The sequence below is a fragment of the Polypterus senegalus genome, chromosome 3 (assembly GCF_016835505.1).
Source record: "Polypterus senegalus isolate Bchr_013 chromosome 3, ASM1683550v1, whole genome shotgun sequence".
Lineage (NCBI taxonomy): Eukaryota > Metazoa > Chordata > Cladistia > Polypteriformes > Polypteridae > Polypterus > Polypterus senegalus.
In genome coordinates this window covers 191,516,288-191,538,739 of record NC_053156.1, presented here as the reverse complement: position 1 = coordinate 191,538,739, position 22,452 = coordinate 191,516,288, and the positions used below count along the sequence as shown (strand labels likewise).

General features: G+C 38.2%; 1 protein-coding gene across 5 annotated transcripts in view; it reads right to left on the bottom strand.

Moving 5' to 3' along the window:
- Nucleotides 1-22,452, bottom strand: part of alk (ALK receptor tyrosine kinase) — a 1,762,427-nt gene that overhangs the window by 17,854 nt on the left and 1,722,121 nt on the right. For all 5 annotated transcript variants that reach the window (XM_039748331.1, XM_039748332.1, XM_039748333.1 and 2 more), the window contains 5 exons: nucleotides 14,195-14,285; nucleotides 9,235-9,299; nucleotides 8,861-8,990; nucleotides 5,434-5,531; nucleotides 4,862-4,954 (listed from right to left, as the gene is read on the bottom strand). In XM_039748331.1, the coding sequence (XP_039604265.1) occupies nucleotides 4,862-4,954; nucleotides 5,434-5,531; nucleotides 8,861-8,990; nucleotides 9,235-9,299; nucleotides 14,195-14,285 (477 nt within the window). The remainder of the gene's footprint in view (nucleotides 1-4,861; nucleotides 4,955-5,433; nucleotides 5,532-8,860; nucleotides 8,991-9,234; nucleotides 9,300-14,194; nucleotides 14,286-22,452) is intronic.

Sequence of the window (22,452 nt, the reverse complement as noted above, 5' to 3'; positions counted from 1 at the left end):
TGTCTCCTCCTCCTCACCTTTTTCTAAGGTGTATTTCTCATTAGAAAACGTCTTCTGCAAGTCATACTTATAAATTGTTCTCCACTGATTGGTGAGTGAGATGAATATACTTCACCATTTCGCTTTTCTTTTCCTTCAGTTGCCTATCAGCATACAATGTTAGTCATGTGCTTTCCATCACTCTATTAAAATTGGTCTGTCTGGTATTTAGGACCTTTAATTGCCTCTCCCTTTCTCAGCCATAGCTTAATGATCCTTTCCATCACTAAAGAGTTGATTTCCTCCTGTGCACCAACATCCCTATTTACTGCATCTGTAGAAGAGGATTCTTCACTTATTAAACAACAAGGCAAGGAATGGACTATAAGTCAACACACAAAAATTCAGTATTAACTCTGGGCCCATGCTGAAGATATCAGCATACTTCTGTAAAAGAAGCTTAAGTGTTCATACTGCTTAGATGAGTACATTCAAGTCACAATGCATTTCAAGGAAATGTTCTGATGTGGCAGATAAATATGAGTAACAGAAACAAATCAGCAATACCCAACTCCACGCTGTACCATGTAGACTGTGTACCTGAACTTTGCAACAAAATAAAAGGTGGAGGAGTGTGTTTCTACATTAATCAAGGTTGGTGTAACAATTTGACAGTTCTTTTTAAATCATGCTGTCTGAACCTTAAATTGCTTATTTTAAACTGTAAAATGCCGCACCAAATATGAAAAAATTCTAGATAACTGCTATACAACTATTAAAGGATGTATGTTTATCATGCCTTCTCCCATGCCCCCCTTGGTAGTTCTGACCATCTATGATTCATCGAATTTCTGCTTACAAATAAAAGCTGAATACAATAGTCACTCAAAAGAATGATTAAAAAGTTTATCAGCAAGGCAACAGAGGAACATCAGGACTGATTTGCCTGTATAGACCAGAGTCCCTTCAAAATTGCCACCTCCAACATATTATAAACATGTTTGCATTCCAATAAAAACAATTGTGAAGGTTAGCAATGATAAGCCTTGGTTCAACCCAGAGCTCAGACAACTGTGCCAGGACAAAGAATGTGCTTTCAGATCTGAACACCATGAGGAACACAGGAAAACCAAGGATGTCTTAGAGAAAGGGATCAGAGGTGCAAAAAGAAAATACTCAGATAAGCAGCTGGAACAATTCTCTGTAAATGAAAGTGCATCAGACTGGAGATGACTTAAACAGGTCAATACAAGAAACAAACATCAAACAATTCTGCGGGCCCCAGTCTGGATAATTAGTTTAATTGTTTTTATGGTCGCTGTGAAGGACAAGGGGACATAAATCTACCTGATGGTCTCACTGTTTCTACTCTATACTCCATTTTCTTCTCAGCTTGTCCCTCTTGTAATCACTGCAAAATGTCTCTACAGCTTATTCAAAAAGCAAAATATTAAAAAAGCTGCAGGTCCGGAACTTATTTTCCCTTCCACATTTAGGAAATGTGCAACCAGTTGTTTACAGTATTTCCAGTCATGTTCAATAAAATTCTGGATCTGAGCACTGTTCTTGCCTGCCCCCACCATTATGCCAAAAGCAAAAAACAAATCAAACATCACACACCAGTAGGTTAACCTTTGTGGTAAAGAAGACCTTTAAAAATTTTATTCTGAAGTACCTCAAGAATGCTAAAAAAGACAAAACAGACTTATTGGGTCCATTTCAGTTTGCATGCAAATCCAAACAGTCTGTGGATGATGCAGGGAATTTAGGACTGAGCTTTATTTACCAGCACGAGGGGCATATTTGAGGGTCTTGTTTGTGAACTTTAGCTCTGCTTTCTACAGTATACAATCAGGCCAGAGCTCCTCGATAAGAAACTCATCCAGTTCAACCTGTTAAGTCCAATGTGCCATTGGATCACAGACTTTCTTATAATGTATGTGCAGTCAGGCACACACAAGCCTAAGCCATTAACCCTTAGAACTAGTGCACCACAGGAATGTGTCCTTTCTCCACTGTTGTTCTCACTTTATACAAATAATACAAATAATAATAATACTAATAGGCCTAATTTCAAACAAAGATGAGTCCATATACAGACAAAAGGTGTAAAATTGTGGTGCAGCCATAATAATCTGGACCTAAACATTCAAGACAACTGGGGAGATGATCGTTGATATCAGGAAACAGTCACTTGCTCTCTTTCTTATCACTTGCTGTAAATGGCTCAATTGTTAGGATGAGAGAATTATTTAAGTTTCTGGGCTCTGTGCTGTCACAAAACCTTAAGCAGTTGCTTCTTTTTGTTATGCATAAAGGAACTTCAAAAGTCCAAAATGTGAAAGTTTACTCTATTCAGATTCTTAAAGATAAAGGAGATATTTGCAAGAAAAGATCACTGTCAGTATTTGTTAGGTAGGCAACTTCAAATCAATTAAAATGCAAAAATGTATTCTGCAAGCCTCAAGTCTCCATGTTGCATGACAAATATAAAGAAATACCTCTTTAGGTGGAAATAAAATATCTCTATTATAAAAAAAAATCTTAGAAGGAGACAAGTCTTCATTCCAAGAGATGTGACCATGCCCGGGGCTGGAAGTCCCACGAGACAAGAGCTTATGCAAACAGATTTGAAAAAGTCCTGCCCATATAACCACGCACATGGCTCAGTCATTTCTCAGTTGTTGGACACATTTCTTATAGAGAGAAAGAAATGATATTCACTCACGGGCAGTTACATGTTGCGTTGTCATGATGTACAGTAATCCCTCGCTACTTTGCGGTTCACTTTTCGCGGATTCACGACTTCACGGGTTTTTAAATATAGTAGTAGTATTTCCTAGTCTAAGAACAACAAAACAAGTTCGGTGACTAAGTGCGCTGTAACACGGGCTGTGATTGGTACATGGGAGGGAGACAACAAATCACAGCTTCCTGCTTTCTAATCGGGCCCGTGATTGGTGCTTTGATTGATGCCCAGATCCCACAGCACCTCCCCTTGTCTCTCTGTCGCGGCAATTTCGCTTTAAGCTTTCTCGCCGAGCGGTTTACTTTACACTGTACTGTGTCTGATTTTTTTGTGGTTTCTTTGTGTTGAACTTCGCTTCAATTTTCACCCCCTGCAATGGCTCCCAAACGTGCTCCTTCTTCCAAGGCTGGTGCTGAGCCTAAACGCCAACGAAGAATGATGACGATCGCTGAGAAGGTGAAACTTCTGGATATGTTGAAGGAAGGGAAAACATTCGCGGCTGTAGCTGCAGACTGGCTAAGGATCTGCAAGAGCGATCACAGGAATGGAACGGCGATATGGTTCGATCGGTCCAATTTTGCAACAAGGTTGATGATGTCATGACCGCCTACAAGCTGCTCTTTGACGAGAAAAAGAAGCAGCGGCAGCAACTGCCAATCACAATGTTTTTGCAGCCTTGCAAAAAAGAGCCAGTTCCTACTACTACTATGGATACACCTTCGGAAACTGTGGAAGAGGTGCCCCAGGAAATGGCACCTCCGTCTGAAGAGACGTAAAATACAGTCATCGGCTGTGCAGTAAAAGACATCATCACCTTCATCGTCATCATTTTTACTGCACAGCATATTCATCACCACGTCATATATAGGTACGTGTACTTCGCTATACAGTAACTGCAAACTTATCTACCAATTTCATATTGCTTAACAGTTGTCTCTGTTGTTAATAGAGTAAAGGGTGGGTTGTAAACAGTACAGGGAGAGTTTAAAAATGTCCAAATACACATTAAATAATTAAATAAATATGGTGTCCCTACTTCGTGGAAATTCAGTTATTGCGGCCAGCGATAAACGAGGGATTACTGTAATTCCAAACACGGAATCAAAATTCAATGCAATATTGATGAAAAGGTAAAAGCGAAAACTGATTGAATATATGGAAATAGGTGATATGACAGAAGTGTGCCGTGCGAGATGCAGATCACGTGGCACAGCAGCAGTAAGCCAGCAGCTGATTGAGGAAAGAGGAGGTAAAAAAAAAAAAGTGTACATGTTTACCATTGTATCACTGTTTAAGAGATGGTGTCAGAGGAGCAACTGCATCGCCTTGGGGTGCGTTCTGTCCCCCTCTTCACAACGCAAGTGGCAGAGGCGCGAAGTGGCTGGTGTGTAGCCCCGTGCCGGGGGATGACAAAAAGTTATATATTTTCACCTAAAATGCTATCAATAAAGCTGACTAATCCAGCACCTCAAGATAAAAAACACTGAACTGGAGGAGGAAAGAATTTGTCTGCACTTTTAGAAGGAAACTGGACAAAACTGACCAGAGGTCCTCTAGAGCAATGGTGAGTGAGAGAGGAAGACCCCCTTCTAGTGTCGCCCTAGACTTCCATCAGAGTTCATGTAAAAGGACTACTTCCCCACAAAACATTGATTCTGGAGAGAGGAAGTCATTGAAATTGGAGTTGGTGACAAACGTACACTACTGCAAAACAATTAATCTGATGACCTATTTTTCATCAAATTTTCATATCACAGTTGCACAGCAACCATAAACACGAACTTCAGTTGTCTTAATTGACTGCAATGAAAAACTTTAGATTATTTTACTGTTATTTCTAACCAGAACGTTTCAAGATAAAGCTCAAAATAAAAATATCATGAAATGTTAACTTCATCTTTTTGAATAGTTTAGGCTCATTTTAATTGCAAGCACCATAACCAATATTTACAGGACCATTTAAGTCTTAATTATTTTGGATTTCCTACACACTAAACAATACACCCATTCTCTTAAAGCAAGCAATTTAAAGCAATTTTAATACACATCCTGGAAGGGATTTATATTTTAAGCCACGCGCTGGAAAACTTTGAGATGGTGGAAGAACCAGTGCAGAATTCACATTATTCCTACCTGTAAATATCTCGTGCCATACCAAAATCACCAATTTTAGCGACTCTTCCAGGGCCTTTGCATGTCAGAAGGCAATTCCTTGCTGCTATGTCCCTGTACACAGAATGGACACAAGAAGATTAAGTTATTCAGTGCCAGAAACATTGAACCTACGCTTCTTCCCAAAACCAAGCCCTCCATCCGCTTAAAGGCTGCTGGTCAAATGTCAGATGATACAAGTTCAACTCCAACTATTCTACTGTTTATCACTAGTTACATTTTGTTGTTTTCCATTTGTATAGTGGAATGGTACTGAACACAGTTTAAACACTGTATCAAACATTATATGAAATGAGTGTTAACTGGTTCAGTGATATTGCATATTTTGCACCAGAAATACAGTAACTGACTGATGTAACAATCAGAATGCATTTGAAAAGAAATCTTTAGCCTTGCGGCTTGCATGGTCTAGTAAGGTGTCCTCTTATCAAGCTTTACTGCACATTATGTCTAATGAGGCTCTCGAGACTCACTCACCCTCACAGCTATGTGCTGACTTTCCTCTAATCGAAAAAAGTAATGAAATCAGAAACCTGTGAATGAAGTGGTTCTCCTCCAGGTACTCGCATCCACGTGCAATGTCTCGTGCCACATTTAACAAATCCACCATGGACAAGCTGGAAGGCTGACCCTGAAGACAGTGACAGAATTACTTAAATATTTTAACAAGAATAACCTACAAACCAGGAATGGAAAAGAAAAAGAGAAAACCTAACACTGAATTATAACACTCTTAGAAGTTAACCTTTAAAACAGCCAATTTCTAGATGCTAAATCACACCACAAGTTAATTTGATAGAATGAGTATAAAACAGCACATTACAAATTTCCATTTTCCTTTTTTACTGTACAACAGGCCAGCTGCTACTTTGGCTTCAGCCAGCAGATGGGGCTCAAGCACAAGACATTTTTAAGCAGAGTAATTTGGCTTTAGCAAAAACCTCTTTAATCTGCACCTTGTTACAGTTGTTTTTGTTGTTTAAGTTCTTCCAGAAGAACACACCTTAAAACTTAAGCAACACTGCAAAGTACTTCAAAGCTGTGCTGCCTAATCTGGGTATCGTGTGACCTTTTTTGTCAAATGTCTAATAATTAATGACAGTCCACCACAATCCCCACCCTCTGCTTCAGAAAATCAGCTATCCACTTACTGACTCTGCTCAATATAATCGCAAGCTCACAGAGGCAGACCCTCTCCAACTAAAATAACACAAAAGACACATCTGTAAGCTAACTACTGTATGCTGTTGTAATTTAAAACCAGAAAAATAACACCAACAAATATGCAAAAGTACAAATATTTTTTTTTGTGAATCAAAGAAAGAATGCTGTCCAATACACTTGACCTTGAGTGTTTTTTGTTTATTATTGAAAGCGTCTCACTTTACTAAATATGGATGTGCTCATGGCAATGGTATATTAGTTGAAAATCACTTTCACTGGTTTTTAACAGTGGATAGGGGAATGGATCTCAATAAAAATAAAAAAGAAACTATAATTATATATTGAAAATACCAGCTTCTTCACATAAGTAAAGGAACATTTCATGGTAAACTATCCACCCATCTAACTGTCAGTTTTGTAAACCCCCCATTGTTTGACAGCAAGCTGTTAATAGGATACCTCAATACACACATCCCCCCTCCAGTGGACACCTGAAAATACAACCCCTTTGGGACAAATTGTGGTTACCCATGACCTCAGCTTAGAGAGAAATTTTGTGAATAAAAGTCAGCTGGGGTCAGAATGGGCAGAATGAGCTGACTTGCTGTGATACTGTGCTTCTAAACATCAAACAGTTTTTAAAAACTGCACTCAAGTCAAGTCGGGGAGCATTCACTGGTACAGTGCGTTGCCACATTCCATACACGACAAAACAACTAGGGATCCCGGTTGGCCACCCCCCAGGCAGACACATGTTCCAGTCCCACCCTCCGGAAATGACCCTCTATCTGCCACAGCCAGATGTTACGCCTTGGCTTGGTCCAGCCACTCGGATCCCCAACAATGAGGATCTTATGAGCTGGATCACACTTAGGGAAACGTGCCACATGGCCGCAGTGCTGTAACTGACGCTCCCTTATAATGCAGGTAATGTGCCTCATTTGGGACTCCATGAGCAACCGCTCAATCGACACAAAGTCAAACCAATGGTACCCAAGGATTTTCCAGAGAGACACAGTACCAAAGGAGTCCAGTCTTCGTCTCAGGTCACTGGATGGTGTCCATGTCTCGCAGCTATACAGCAAGACAGAAAGCACCAAGACTTTAAAGAACTGGACCTTTGTTCTTTTGCATAGATATCGGGAGCGCCACACACCCCTTTCCATCGACCTCATGACACCCCATGCTCTTCCAATCCGTCTACTGACTTCACAGGAAGAGTCACCAGAGACCTGAATGTCACTGCCAAGGTAAGTAAACCTCTCAACAAGGTTGACACTCTCTCCGCAGACAGACACACTGCTGATGGCTGTGCCCAAGAGGTCATTAAAGGTCTGGAACCTGGTTTTTATCCAGGACACTCACAACCCCAGACACTTAGACTCCTCGCTCAATCTCTCAAGTGCCCCGATCAGAGCTTTCATTGACTCTGTGAAGATCACAGCATCGTCAGCAAAGTCAAGAAGAAAAACTACACTGAAGGCTAAAATTTAAACAAAAAAAGTAATCCTACAAAATTTCCATCATGGCTACATAACCACCCATACTGTAGCTCAGTCCCTGTGCTTTCTTCCTGCAGCTGGGTGCCGTGTCTTATTTGTAAAGATTAGCACACAGCAATGTGCGCTTGCAGCACAGACAGAAAATGCAAACAGACTTGCTGCATACTCCTTTTTGGCCGGAACTGCCATCTTATTCCCCAACGATGATGATGAATTTGTTACATATCAGCATGGCCCAGCTCGGCTAAGAAACGCATTCACCCATTCAATTTACTTTAGAGAGAAGACTAAAATCTTAAACTGAATAATAAGTGAGGAAAGCTAAGCATATTTTTGCATGCCCATGCAATGCCACTGGTACAAAATTCAGTTAAGACCCTTATATTCAAGGGGTGTCAATATATTATATTATATATTACATTCAGTGGTTGCCACTTTTCAATAACCATTTAATGCTGCCTATAGGGCATATTCTTTTTACCTTAAGCTTATGGACGTCAAATTAAATAGCCTTCCATTTTTCTTTTATCTTTAACCAGAAGGCAAAAAATAATGAGATGCAAAGCAAGCTTACAGATAACCAGCTAACTCAGGGGCCTCAATCACCAATCCTGGAGGGCTATCATTTTCCCACTGGTCAATTTCTTATTTCAAAGCCAATTCATTCTGCTAATGAAACATGTTATTTAACTGCGTAGCTTCTTTGTGCTAATGTTATTTTTGCTGAAAGAACCTTCCAAATGTTTTTGTGGGCCAAATCTGACTGATATTTCTCAGAAGTTCATTTTTTCTTTCCAAATATTTTATAAAAACAAATATTCTATAATGGACACAGATGCAAATTGGATCAGGTTGGCTGGTCGTCTGTTGGCTCAATTTGCATCTCATTATTTTCTAGCTACTAATTAAGGGGGAAAAAAAAGAACAAAAACTAAGGGTTCTGAATCTTAAACATTAAAATGAAGGCGAGACATCTGTACCATTAGCAGCACTACATTTACATTTATTTATTTGTCTGAAGCTTTCACCCAAGACATTTGAGATACAACTGGTTACATTTCTTTTTGTTTTTCCAGTTGGAGCACAGGCAAGTGAAGTGACTTGCTCATGGTCACACAGCATCAGTAGTAGGATTTGCATCCACAACCTACAGTTGAACATGTCATAGCTAAATGTAGACTAGTTAAAATGAAATGAGATTGATTAAAGTAGTTTTCACATAAGGTCTGTAAACACCCCTTAAACAGGAGCACTTCTGTGTAATATTTTTCACCAGGGAATTCTGAACACTTACCAGTCTGGGCCGAGTCTCTCGGAGAAATGATTTGAGATCACCACCAGCCATTAGCTCCAGCAAAATGAAACGGGGAAGTGCCTGGAGGCTGACTCCAATACAGCGCACAATGTTCTGGTGGCTGAACTTGCTGTGAGATCAAGAAATTCCAGTGGTTATCAGAACATCAAATTCCCACATAAGGGTTACATTTTTTAATCTTTCACAAAATGTTTTTACAAATGAAGGCTGAGCCTCAGAAAATACAGGTTTTATCCTTTACTGTTGATTTCCCTTGGCGTCTGCTACTGCCACACAATTAATGGATACAAAATTTAAATTTCAACTCCTTCAGCGGAACCACAAGTGTTCCTTTTCATCTTTCATGAGCTCACCTGATGATAAGGGCCTCCATCAAGAAATCCAGTTCATCTTGCTCTGAGCACACCTCGGGCAGAGTCTGTGGGGAACAGCCAGCATTGTGTTAATGATCAGAGACAGCAAAGAACTTCAGAAGAAATGGGTACACCACATCCTTGTAGCAGCTTTAAGCGACTTCACTTTATTTTAGATAAGGGGGAATTTAAGTGAATAATGATTTTGACATATATATGGCATCAGAAAAATACACATTGAACAGGTTTTCACTCTTTTTATGTTATCTCATCCTCTCAGATAGGTTTTAACAACCATTTTCTGTGTTCACCCAAGTTGTGCAGTTGTTTCTCTCAAAAGGGAAGCTGAAGCAAAATTTACAATGGCAAGATGCCCGTTGTGATGCCAACCTCCTTTAGTTTGCTTTTTATGACTCGTGAGATGGGCAGTGACCTCCATCCTAACTCCAGGTCATTGGAGAGCTATATTTCTATTTTGGACCTGTACTCCATATTCATCAAATTTAACTCACTGGCATTTTCCTGGAATAACAAAAAATTTTCTTGGCATTTTCATATGGTATATTATCTGTCTGAAAATGCTAATTCACCCTAGTCCCATGTGGAGATGAACTTAAATTGGCAATGATACTGCATAAACATATCAAAACCCCAGTTATGGCAAATTAAAAAGGCACTATACCATCACCATTGGACTGCATTGCTGACACCTGGTAGATTGAACACTTGGATTTTCACCACATCTTGGTCCTCCCAATGTCATGAATTACATACAAATCTGCATTTACCAGATCAGGAACTGTCTTTGTAATTTTCCAATATTTGTGTAGTTGTTTAGCTTACCGTAGTTATATTTTCTTGCTTTTGTAGACAGGAGTCAAATTTTTTTGGGTCATCATCTTCCATACCATATTTGTCACAAGGTGTTGCATTCTGATGTACCTCATTTGGTAACATTTTTGTGTTCACCTGCTCATTGATGGACTGCAGTCCTTCTGTCTACAGTCATCAGTGGTCTGTTTCTGATCACATCATTTCCACTCACTGGACGTTTATGTGGTGACCTATTCTCGGTTCACTGCAGACACTGTTATCCATATAGGTAAAACTTAGAAGTGTGTGTGTTTCTGATACACTAAGAGGGCCTGACAATCATGTTGAATTTAAAGCCATCTAATTTTGCATTCTGTCAGTGATCAAACAGTCAGCTACAGGGAAAGAATAAATAATGTGGACACTCAGGGTAAGAACTGCATGTTATTTAAAATGGATGCTCTGCAGTTCAAGAATTCTCAATTTATGTTATTGATTTTGGGATCACTGTTATCAGTGGTGGACGGTACTGTATTTCATTTAAGAGTAGCTATGCTGCAGCTCATAAAAGAAATTCCATGTTTTTGCTGTTGTGTAATATGAAAGTCTGTCAATACAGACTGGATACAAACTGAACTGCTGTTTGATGTTTTATAGGAAATGAGCACTGTAGGCAAATTCATCCGACAGATACTTTGTTGTGCTATAAACAAAAACTCAGTTTCTCTACTTTATTCAATGCATAAACAATTACTTGGATTATTATAAGATGGCAATATAAATGTTAATTTGTTAAATAGCACCTAAGATGATCTCCCCCATAATAAAAGCCAAACAAAAAATCATTTAAACATACAAATAATTCCTGTTTTTTAGGAAAACCTTACTTTAGAAGGATCATTTTTTTTACTTTCTGAGTGATATAATCCTGGACAAGGGAGACTTGTAAAAGAATTGTGTTTTATGCACTTGATGACATTAAAAAAACTAAAATTAGGCAGATGTTAGTCCCTTGTCAAATAATACATCTGCCCTTCTGTAAATCCACTATTCATGGTTTAGGACTTGAAGCCTGTTCTGCCAGCTTTAGATGCATCAAAAACTAGACAAGATGGGTCACAACTGAATTACTGTCAATAGACCATTTAGATTAAGAACAACCTTAGAGTCTCTAATTAACCCAACATTCCTGTCTTTTGCATGGTGCAGGAAAGCTTAGGCAAACTCCACATAGACAAGAACTGGGTGAGGAATTTGAACAGAGGATGGTGGATCCATGCACCAACAGAGCTGACTAGTGCACTACAGAGCTGTCCAAAATCAGCCATGCTTCTTTGTTTATTAGCCGTATTTATTAATTTTTCAAACCGTTTTGTTGTGCCGGCTAGACCTGAGCATAGTACTTGTAACTCCAATCTCACCATTTCACAGTAATTGTGGCACACTATTATATATCCGAGTCTTGATACATGAAATTGAATTTGCTGTTTAATATATACACAAACACAAACATATACACCGATCAGTCACAACATTAAAACCTCTGACAGGTTAACTGAATAACATAGATAGTCTTGTTAAAAAGGAACCTGTCAAGGGGTGGGATATATTAGGCAGCAAGTAAACAATCAGCTCTTGACGGTGATGCATTGGAAGCAAAATGGGCAAGTGTAAGGATCTGAGTGACTTTGACAGTTGTGACGGCTAGGTAATTGGATCAGATCACCTCCAAAACAGCAGGTGTCTTGTGGGGAGTTTCTAGTATACAATGGTAAGTATCTACCAAAGATGGTCCAGGGAAGGACAAATGGTGTACCAGTGACAGGGTCATTGGCAACCAAGGCTCATTGATGCTTGTGTGGAGTGAAGCCTAGCCAACAGAACAGCTACTGCAGCATACATTGCTGAAACTTTATGGTGGGAATGACAGAAAGGAGTCCGTACACACAGTGCTTTACAGTTTGCTATGTATGGGATTACATAACCATAACTCGTTCAGAGTGTTTGTGCTGAATTTGTCCACTGGAAAAAGTGCCTACAATGGCCACAAGAACATCACAGCTGGACCATGGAGTGACGGAAGAAGGTCCTGGTCTGTCGAATTGTGTTTTCTTTTAGATAATGTGGATAGCAGGGTGTGTGTGTCACTTACCTGAGGAAGAGATGACAGCAGGATGCAAGCCAGTGGAGCCAGTGTGATGCTGAGAAATGTTCCCCTTGGAAAACATGAATGTGGATGTCACTTTTTACATGTACCACCTTCCTAAAGGTTGGTTGCAGACTATGTACACCCCTTCATGGCCACTGTATTTTCAGATGAAAGTGGCATCTTTAAGCAGGATAATGTACCCTGCCACACTTAAAAAAATGTTCAGGAAAGATCTGAGGAACATGACAAAGTGCTGAAGAAGTTGACTTGACCTCCAGTTTCTTCACATCTAAATCCAATTGGATATTTGTGAGATGTGCTGGAAAAACAAGTCCGATCCATGGAGACCCCAACTTGCAACTTACAGGGCATAATGTATTTGCTGCTAACGTCTTTGTGCCAGATACCACAGGACACCCTTAGAGGTCTTATGGAGTCTATATATCGACAGGTCACAGCTGTTTAGTTTGCATGAGGGGGACCTGCAAAATATTAGGCAGGTGGTTTTAAAGTCGTGGCTGACTGATGTATACCCATTGTGATGGACAGCCGGGTCCCATGCCCGGCCGGTACGCCTCTGCTGCATACGTCCTGGGGGAGCCATCATGGACGTTGCAGTACCTTCCCCGGGGCGCTTGGGGGCAGCCTCCCTGGCCGTGGATCCCTCCTCAATCTTCCCCGTGGCTCCATGAGACATGGAGTCCACCACAGCAGCCCGGTTGGGAGATGGGGTGGCCGCTAGGGGGTGCTGCGGACAACCAGCCACCACGCTGGACGGTTTATCAGCCCCACCCGGAGGTGCAATTAAGAACAGCTGGTCAGGCACCTGGAACACTTCCGGGTGGGGTATAAAAGGGCCTGCCTCCCAGCAATCAAGGCCAGAATCGGGAGGAAGAGGACGAGGTTGCCTGGGAGGAGTGGTGGAGCAGGAAAGTGTTTGGTTTTTGTGTATTTGGTGCTTTGGACTGGGTTTGGGTTGTGTGGCATGGGGAAGGCGTGTCACACAGCTGAAGAAAAAAATAAAAAGCCCTTTGAGTGTGAACACGTGCCTCTGTGTAGTCTGTGCCGGGTCGGGCGCTATATAGCGCCTTTATCACACCATACACATACAGTACATACAGTACAAACACTGTAGGTTGTTTGTTGCCAGGTTGCTGCATATAGAGTTATTATTGACAGATTGATGTGTACAATAGCTACATAGACATAATTATATTGCCATTTTCTTTGATGGGGACAAAGAAGAAAAATTAAACAAAACATTCAAAAATGGTGGTTAGTCATATGAAGTGAATACTCATCTTGTGACACAATTATATCCCTGTGGGAAAGGGTATATGAGGGGGCAATGCATACTATGATGAACAACTTTAAAAGGAAACTAGAATTTTACGTCATAAATTAATCTAATTCACATCTTAGTGAAGTGATCGTAGACCAAATATTGCCCAAGTACTACGGACAGCTACATTGTAAAAATTCTACCAGCAATACTGTGCAAAGATAAACACATACTATATTTCATAATTAGTACAATGCAGTGGTTGGGATATGATACCAGATTTTAAACTTCAAACATGCTGTGGTCAGTGCTTGCATTCAGGCTTGGTTTGAGCCACTTTACTGAAAGCTGGAGACAACCTGTTCATTTTTGAGGTGGAAAGTGGGCTATATCAGGGGTTATCCTGGTATACAGTAGGTGGCTGGTGAAAGCTGCAGTAAATATCATCAGAGATGCCTTGGGGATATTTCATTTACCAGTCTAGGAGGATTATAACAATGTTTCCACTGTTTAACTTTACATTTTACATCTGTGCTCAGAAGACTATGTTGAGTTGAGGATTTAAAAGATTTTATGGCAGTTTGGATTTCTCAATTGAAAAAGAAATACCTAAATTTGATTTCTAAAACGGTTACAATTATGCTCAGAGCATTTTGTTACACTTACAGCTGTATAGCTGATGTATTTTCCTTGGTTCTTATCATTGGCACACATACCTTGACCGCCACCTGCATTGGACTTGGCTCTCCTGGGATTCCAACCACCTGTCCCTCATAAACCTCTCCAAAGGCACCATGTCCAAGACCCCTGTGGGAGAGAAAAATACACATTTATATGAACCCATCTGCAGAAGAGTAAAATGCTTAATAATTATATAGGAAAGCAAAAAAATGGAAATTTGATTATAGAGCTGCTTCTATCTTACTAACAGCTGCTGCAACAAAATATAAATACAATAGCATGAGCAATTGAATGCCATAATCTTAAATAGGATGGTCATGAATTTAAAGGCACATTGCACACAGAGAAAACCCTTCACCTAGTGGCATTCCTAAGATGTAAACAGGGCAACTAAATCGTAAAATGTGGTCATTTTTTTATTGATTCTTCATTGAGTAGGCAAATGATCCATATGGGTGACTACTGATCCTGTAGACACAACCCTCTTTTTTCCTCCGTGCAAGATATATTGCTGCTGTCTGTAATGTGAGGGCTTACAGATTTGATTTGAATTGGTTTGAAATAGTTTATTCTTTTAATATTTAGCAGGACAATGCAAAAATGTAAAGAGGAATTCTAAAAATTCTAAAAAATTATCCTGGTTCCTCCAAGGTATGTAACAAATACCGTGGGCTGAGAGGACCCACTGCTGCTAACTGTATCATCTTCCTTCGCCTCCACAGTGCTGAGAAACTGCTCAGTAAGGTCAACTGATTCCTCCCCTTCCAGTCCCAGGATCTTAAAACCCCAGCCACTCTGAAGGAGGTGTCACTCACTCACTGACTGGACAGCAGTGGAGAAGAACCTCCTGCAAACCCAGAAAAAGCACCTAAAAAGAAGCCTTGATAGGCAGTGACCTTTTTGTTAGAATGCCAGAGGGTGACATTTATGTTTGTATCCACACTATCAAGCACTGTTTATCTTACAGTTGCTCAAGTAAACAAGGAAAGCCAGGTTGGCACAACAACATTTATCTTTTTTTTGACCCATCATTACCTCAAATGAGTAAAGATACATAAACACCTACACCCACCCTTACCCATATATTTTATTATATTGTAACAATCTGGGAAAGAAATTGCCAGTGAGGCAGTATGTTCTAAAAAATAAAAAAAAAATTAAAAAAAGGGCTGCACGGAGTGCTATGGTGAGGGGCGGGCAGAGGAGACACAACTGCCTCTCTTAATAAGCAGCCTCTGGGGTGCTGGGGAGGAGGGACTTTGGAAAGGAGGTTCAGTATGAGAGTGTGTTTGACTCGGTCTTGTGGGGTGGTTTTTGTTCAGTGCTTGTTTGTTTGTCCTGACTACGATGTTTTGGCCAGTTAAGTCAGAAGAAAATAAATAAAACCCTTGTTTGGGTTTTTTTTTAACAATTACCACCACTTGCTTGTGAGATTTATTTGCCCATCTGGGAAGGGATACTACAATATATATATATATATATATATATATATATATATATATATATATATATATATATAGTCACACACGTGCGACTAGGGCGAGCTGAAGGGGCAAGTGAAGGTAATTACCCGCCAGGGGGTGGCGGGGTGCTCTAAACCTTTCTCTGTTATTTCTGCAGATCAAATACGGGAAAACCTACCTGACCTCACGTCACTTCCTGTCCTGGCACCCAGACTGACGTCACTTTCTGTCCCGGCACCCAGACTGACGTCACTTCTGGGTTATAAGACATAAAAGCCTCCATCTTGGCTACCTCAAACAGTTCGGTATGGAACTCGAATACACAGCATTGCTGTAACCAAAATAATTCTTTGCAGCTAGGAACAATATACGGGTGGCTGCCCCAACCTTTTGAAAGTGTTGAGACTCGTTCTTTTAATATATATATATATATATATATATATATATATATATATATATATATATATATATATATATATATATAAATACAGTGCCCTCCACTATTATTGACACCTCTTATAAAAATTAGTAAGAAGGGCAAAAAAAAAAAAATGTTTGCTGAAGAACCGTCATCTTGTACTGAAAAAATGAGAAACATCTGACTTTTACTTAAAACAAGTTCATTTAAAGAAAAACAAAGCCCTCATAAAAGAAATAAATATATTTAACAAAAACACATGTGCCACAATTGTTGGCACCCCTGCATTTAATACTTCATAAAACCTCACTTTGCCAATATAACAGCAGAATTTTCTCTTGTAACCTTTCATAAGATTAGAGAATACAGAGCATGGCATCTGAGAGCATTATTAATTAGTTGTACTCACTCAAACACAATCTCCTGGATCATTATCTATACCATCTTCTCAACAAGGGTAGTTCAAGCTACAGTGTGTCTCATAATCTGAACCCGTTTTTCCCTTCCTACATTTCCTCAGTATTTTTCTTAAAGTGTGTGCACATTCCATGGATCCATAGTCCCTACCCTATTCTCATTATTCTTCACATTCCTAATAGCAGTCTGGTTGCATTCGGTAGAGTTCAACATTTTGTGGTGTTTTTGTGATTCAATAACATGCAATTTTTTAAGCATGGTACTTAAACTTGTTCCTTTAAAGGTAAAAAGGCAGTTTAGCAATGCTTTGGCAGAGAAAGTATTACTTCTGGATGTGATTTGAGCAGGACGATAGTGTGAGTGAGTCCACAGTTTGCTATATTTATAAGCAACAAAGAGAAAAAAAAAAGTTTTGATACTGGTGCTCCAAAAGCAATGAAAATTGCAGGAATGGAAAGAGCCCACAATATTCACAATGAAGATCTAGCAAGGAAATGAATCAGTGTCAACCTAACATGAACCTCAACCCCCTTTTTAGGCCTAATTAATAATGAGTGCTAACATAGGGGAACAGACACTGCACTGACAGCACTGAGCGCTAAGCAAAAAAACAACCATGGATTATACACCAGTCCACTGAAGGGCACACAGGCACAAATAGATCTCAACTTCCATTTCACCTAATATGCATTTTTGTGGAGAGTGTGGCAAAGTGGAATTGTGGAAAAAAGTGGAAAATCCACACAGGCACAATGAAAATGTACAAATTCCACAGGGTGACCAGCCCAGGATATGAATCTTATCATTGTAGTTTTTGGCAGTGCTAACCACTGCGCAACAGTGTAGATTAAATATAAGGTGCTGGTGTGATCGAGTGTGCATTGGATTTTTTTTTTTTTTATTAAATCAGACTTTTGTCTTTTGTATCCCTGAACCACAGTGCATATCTTTTGGGTTTAGTACTGGATTTTGATTCTGCCAGTCCAAAACATTAATATTGAACAAGTAGGCAATTAACATGGAGGCTAATTATATTGGGTAGGTTTACTGCATGTATGAGAGGGTAGCCAGGAATATTGGAATTTAAAAAGTGGGCAAATGGTGGGATCTAAAGGCTGAAATTACCGACTACATATAGTGAATTTTCAAGTCAACTTAGTTATGATGATAATTTTCTAACAGATACAGTATTGTATTGACTCATAGACCACAGCAAAAACCAATTACACTACAAAGGGAATGTAGTGTTTAGAGTATTTCTACAAACAGAAAGTCGAAAAAGTGTACTTATAATAAAAAATACAGTTTTAAGGAAATGACAAGGAGTGGAAGGAATCTGTTATGCAATTTTATTTAAAAAAAAAACCTGAAAAGTGTGCATAGTAACCATTAATGTTCATACATCATTTACTGTCAATATTCAAAATAAAGTTAAAAGAAGTCTGATTTCAATAGGAAATATTACATTTATTTTACTGACTTTACTGAGTTTATTTGATCTAAAATTCAGATATTTCACTTTCCTGAGAGTTACAGTATATAATCACTCAAAACTACCAAGCTATTACACAACTTCATTAAGGATCTATTATTTTGCCACCCATGGTAAATTTAAAACCCTGCAGTGTGAGATTACGCTTTTTCCTGGAAGGTACAAGTCATATAAGCAGGGGTGATTTTTTCCAAATTCATAACATTATGAGATATACAAGCAATGTGAACATTGAAAATATGCTAGATTCAGATAATGCCTTAATGTCATGCACTCTTAATACAGCTCAAAATAAAAATCAAATTAAAGAGATTTAATATGTTTGTTCTTTAAGATAAAAAATTGCACTGAACAGATAAAGAATGAATAAGAGGAATTTATGGAGCAAAATTTAACTCCAGTGGTAACTTCCACGTACAGCTTAGAAAAATGAAATGTTATATCTGATGTTACACTATTTTATGTGCGTCTCACGAGAACAAGATTAATTTAGAATGAAGTTATGCCTGGAGTCATTTCACTATCAATAGGTTATTTTTTGGTATTAAAAATTAAAGGTTCAGTTGTATCTGAACTGTAAAATAAAACTAAAGGAAAACTAAAGACTAAAGGAAAGATTTAATAGTATTTTTTATTTTTTAGAAACAAACAAAGCATTAAGAAGAGGTTTTTGGCTTCATTTGGCAATGCTTCCGTTAAGGGTGAATAATTTCCTTACAACAGGATCACTTTTGTTTACTTTCTGTAGTCAGTCAGAAATATCTATATATATGGTAACATATTCAAAAGTAAATGTTTCCCCATTTTCTTTTTTTTCTATTTAAGACTATAATTGTCTCTTTTGATACTTATTCATTACAATTGATGTCTTTCTTTCCAAATGCAATACTCTAACATCAGGCCTACATTATTTTACTTATACATAATAAATCCTACATCATTTTAAGACATGTTATTTTGGACAATAAAACTAAAAAGAGTTTTGATTTTTCCTGACTGGAAGGTTATTTGGGAGAAAGGTTTTCTTCATCAAAAATCTTGAATCTTTCACAACAACTTATACATTTCAAATTGGCACATACAGTACATTCTTCCCAATTCAAGTTGGGAAGTGTCTGATGGAAAAGATTACAGATTCAGGGAGACTATGGATAAGTAGTCCCATATTAACATGTGCTTTGGTAAGGCACAGAATGGATCACCTTCTGGAAATATAATACTCTATGTATTATCAGTAGTGGGGCCTCAAATTTCAACTGTCTACAGAGCTGTAGTTCTCTCTGACAGATCTGAAATTTGCAAGTCAATCGAAAAATCTTTTCTAGTGAGCAGAAAGGATACTAATAAAACCACAATGTACAGCTAGGTGGCAGTCCATCTCCTGACCTGCTAATCCAGTTTAGCATCCCAAGGAGTCAGCTCCAGTTCTGGAAGCAAAGGATCCAAGCCAGGGACAGTATTGTTTTAGAGAAGACCACATCCCACATAAAATTTACCATAACCACTCTCACAGAATAATGGAATTCTGCTGCTCAGAAAATTTTCCAGGAATCAGTAAAGCCACATTCTTCTGAGCTGCTCTCTGCATGAATCTTATCTCATTCACTAACTGTATAAATGGGATATAAGTAAATTGTTGATTTTACTTTTCTTCTTTTTATATCGATATGTACAAATGTATTATTAATATTTCTGTACTTAACATCGAATACTTATAAGAATGTGTGAAACTAATAAAAAGTTCCAAAGCATGACTTGTGACTTCATGGTTTACAGTTTGACATGGAAGCAAGAGCTTAACCTTTCGAGCATGACTTTGCATCATCATACACTTAACTTTCCTCCACAATTCCTTGCATTTTGTCTCCTCAGCCAATATCGCAAAATGTATATTTTAAAATATTATTTATGACTGTAGATTCGATTAGATAAGCTTTATTAATCCTAAAAGGAAATTTACAAGACACTAAATAGCTATAAGAAAAAAAATCAAGTGCTTTATTTAAAGAATCAAAACCAAAGTTGATGTATACTTTCATCTGTAAATGTTTTCTGACTAGCTAGTAATTAAGAATTTTGAAAATATATGATCAGTACCAGCTTTGTTTATTATATTTCTACAGAACCATTTACTTACAAATGTAAATCTGTGACTTTAATTTTTACACAGAAAGAATGTAGAATCTAATAAAAGAACAATACAAAAGGTACAATTGGTGTGCTGGAGCACTTTTTTCTTGTATGAGGCAAGAAGCACTGAGACATACTCCTCCAATACTCTCCTTTGTCTTGCTCACCAAGATGTGAGAATAAGAGAGGAGAGTGACGCATGCTTCTCTTAGCTTTGCTCAGTCTCACGCTTAGTATGGCGAAGGACATGTGCTCCTTCAGACTCTCGCTCTGTCACACTAACCACTATAAGGTGATGTTCTAGTGAAACAGAGCTCTTTTTGAGCTTTGACAGCATTGGACTTATATAGGGTGATTGTTACTGCCTCTACTTTAGCCTTTTGCTTGAAAAGCCTGAGCCTACCACAAAATAAGACTATTCCCTTTTTGTATGATAAGCATTGATGTACACTTACTGTACATTTGAACTAATTGATGCATATGATGTTTAAAAGCAAAACCATGACTCTTATATGTTATGGGCAATATATTTCAATATATTCAATGCCTAGTAACATATCCCTCATTTAAGCAAAGCTTCTGCTGTATCACTATGTTATATTAGAATAATTAGGAAAACGTTGCCAAAAACTGGTTTTTCAGCCAGACAAAACTTGCCAATCATAATCACTTAATTCATCCAAACATTGAGTTGAGATTTTAAAGTTTTTAAAGTCTCATACTTGGTAATTTATTTAATTATCTGTGGTTATCTGAGTGAAGAAAAACTTTCTAACACTTGTGTACTTTACCTCTAATAAGTGTCCAATTGTGTCTCCACATTCTTGAACTAATTCAACCATGTCTCTTCTTGACCTCTGTTTTTTTAAACTGAAAAGGCTCTATTATGTAAAATGTAGTTATGTATTTTACTACATTCTTCTTTATCATGGCAATGAGGAGTGATGACATGTTTCATGATGGTTAAACATGCAAGTAAGAATTTTACAATATTCTTAAATGTAACAGTAACTACTTCTACTAAAGCTCAGTTGTTCTTGGTTTCTAGAAACAATACTCACGAAAGAGAAAGCAAACAAAACGACACTTTAATTCAGATAAATGCACAAAATGGATGTTCATAATGTTTTGCAATCCCTAGTAACAGATTTCGTTAACAAATATACAGGTATATTATCAAAAAATATGCATGATCAACTGGTGAAATGAAATGTTCTTTTCTGCAACACTTAAAACTGGAAAATTATTACCTGAGAAATATTAAGTTGATGCATAAAGCAAACTTAAAAAGCAAAAGCAAGTTAAGAGTACACATAATAGATAACATTGAAGTCGCGTTCAAATTTTCATAATTAAAAAGGATTTGGTACTTTTAATTTTTGACTTACTAGATGAGAAGTCCTCTTTTTTATCCCTTTAAAATTACATAGCAAGACTCAGTTGATTTAAAAAGAAAAAAATATGCTGGTCTAGGCTGGATGTCTAAATTTCTTACATGCTGACTCATATTAACAGCTTGGGTATCCTTTGTGTTCCCTTCCTACACAAACAAAACTAGTGGTACCTGAAGCATTATTTCCTCTCCCAAGAATCTTTTATCATGTTGACTGCCAATAATATATTTACTGTCCCCCAGCTGCTTCCACGTGTCTATACTGGTTAATGGATAGCCCATGTCCACAGCCAGCTCTTAACTAGTTTTACACATGCACACCCTTCAAGCCTCCATGCATTCCTGAAATGACCCAGCATCCTCTATGGGTATGACTGAAAAAGAGTAGAGACATTACAGAAAAACAAATCAGAAGCTGCCAGCTAAATTACTTTATCCATTGAATTATTGTTAAATTTCAGCCAACAGATGTGGGCATTTTGAAACTGTTGGGATTTGAACTGTCAACTTAATCCTGTTGCTTCACTCAGATCAACATAATTAATAAGCAAGGTAAAACAATATTCCTCAGGTAACCATGTTAATGTTTATAATGAATGTTAAAAGCTACAAGTACATTAAATCTGCACTTAATGTATCTTAAAAGAATTTAAATACAAAGCACATCATGTTCTAGTCTTACAATATAATGCTCAGTTCTCTCCCAGGCCATCCACTGAGATAGATGAAAGAAGGCCAAGGCCCCAAGCTTTTTTCTTTGCACAGGAGGGAAGTGGCACATCTGTTTAAGTGTCCAGGCAGGTGTGCAATTCTTTCTTAAGGCTTTTTTTTTGGTTAATGGCCAAGCAGAAAGTGCTTTGGCTCTGTACTCTGTATACATACAAACTCTGGAAGAATAATCAGAAGAATGAAACAGAAGCCCCACTTATGCAGGTTATGACAGTGTGCTTTAAATTAATACAATCTGTTTAATGCAAATT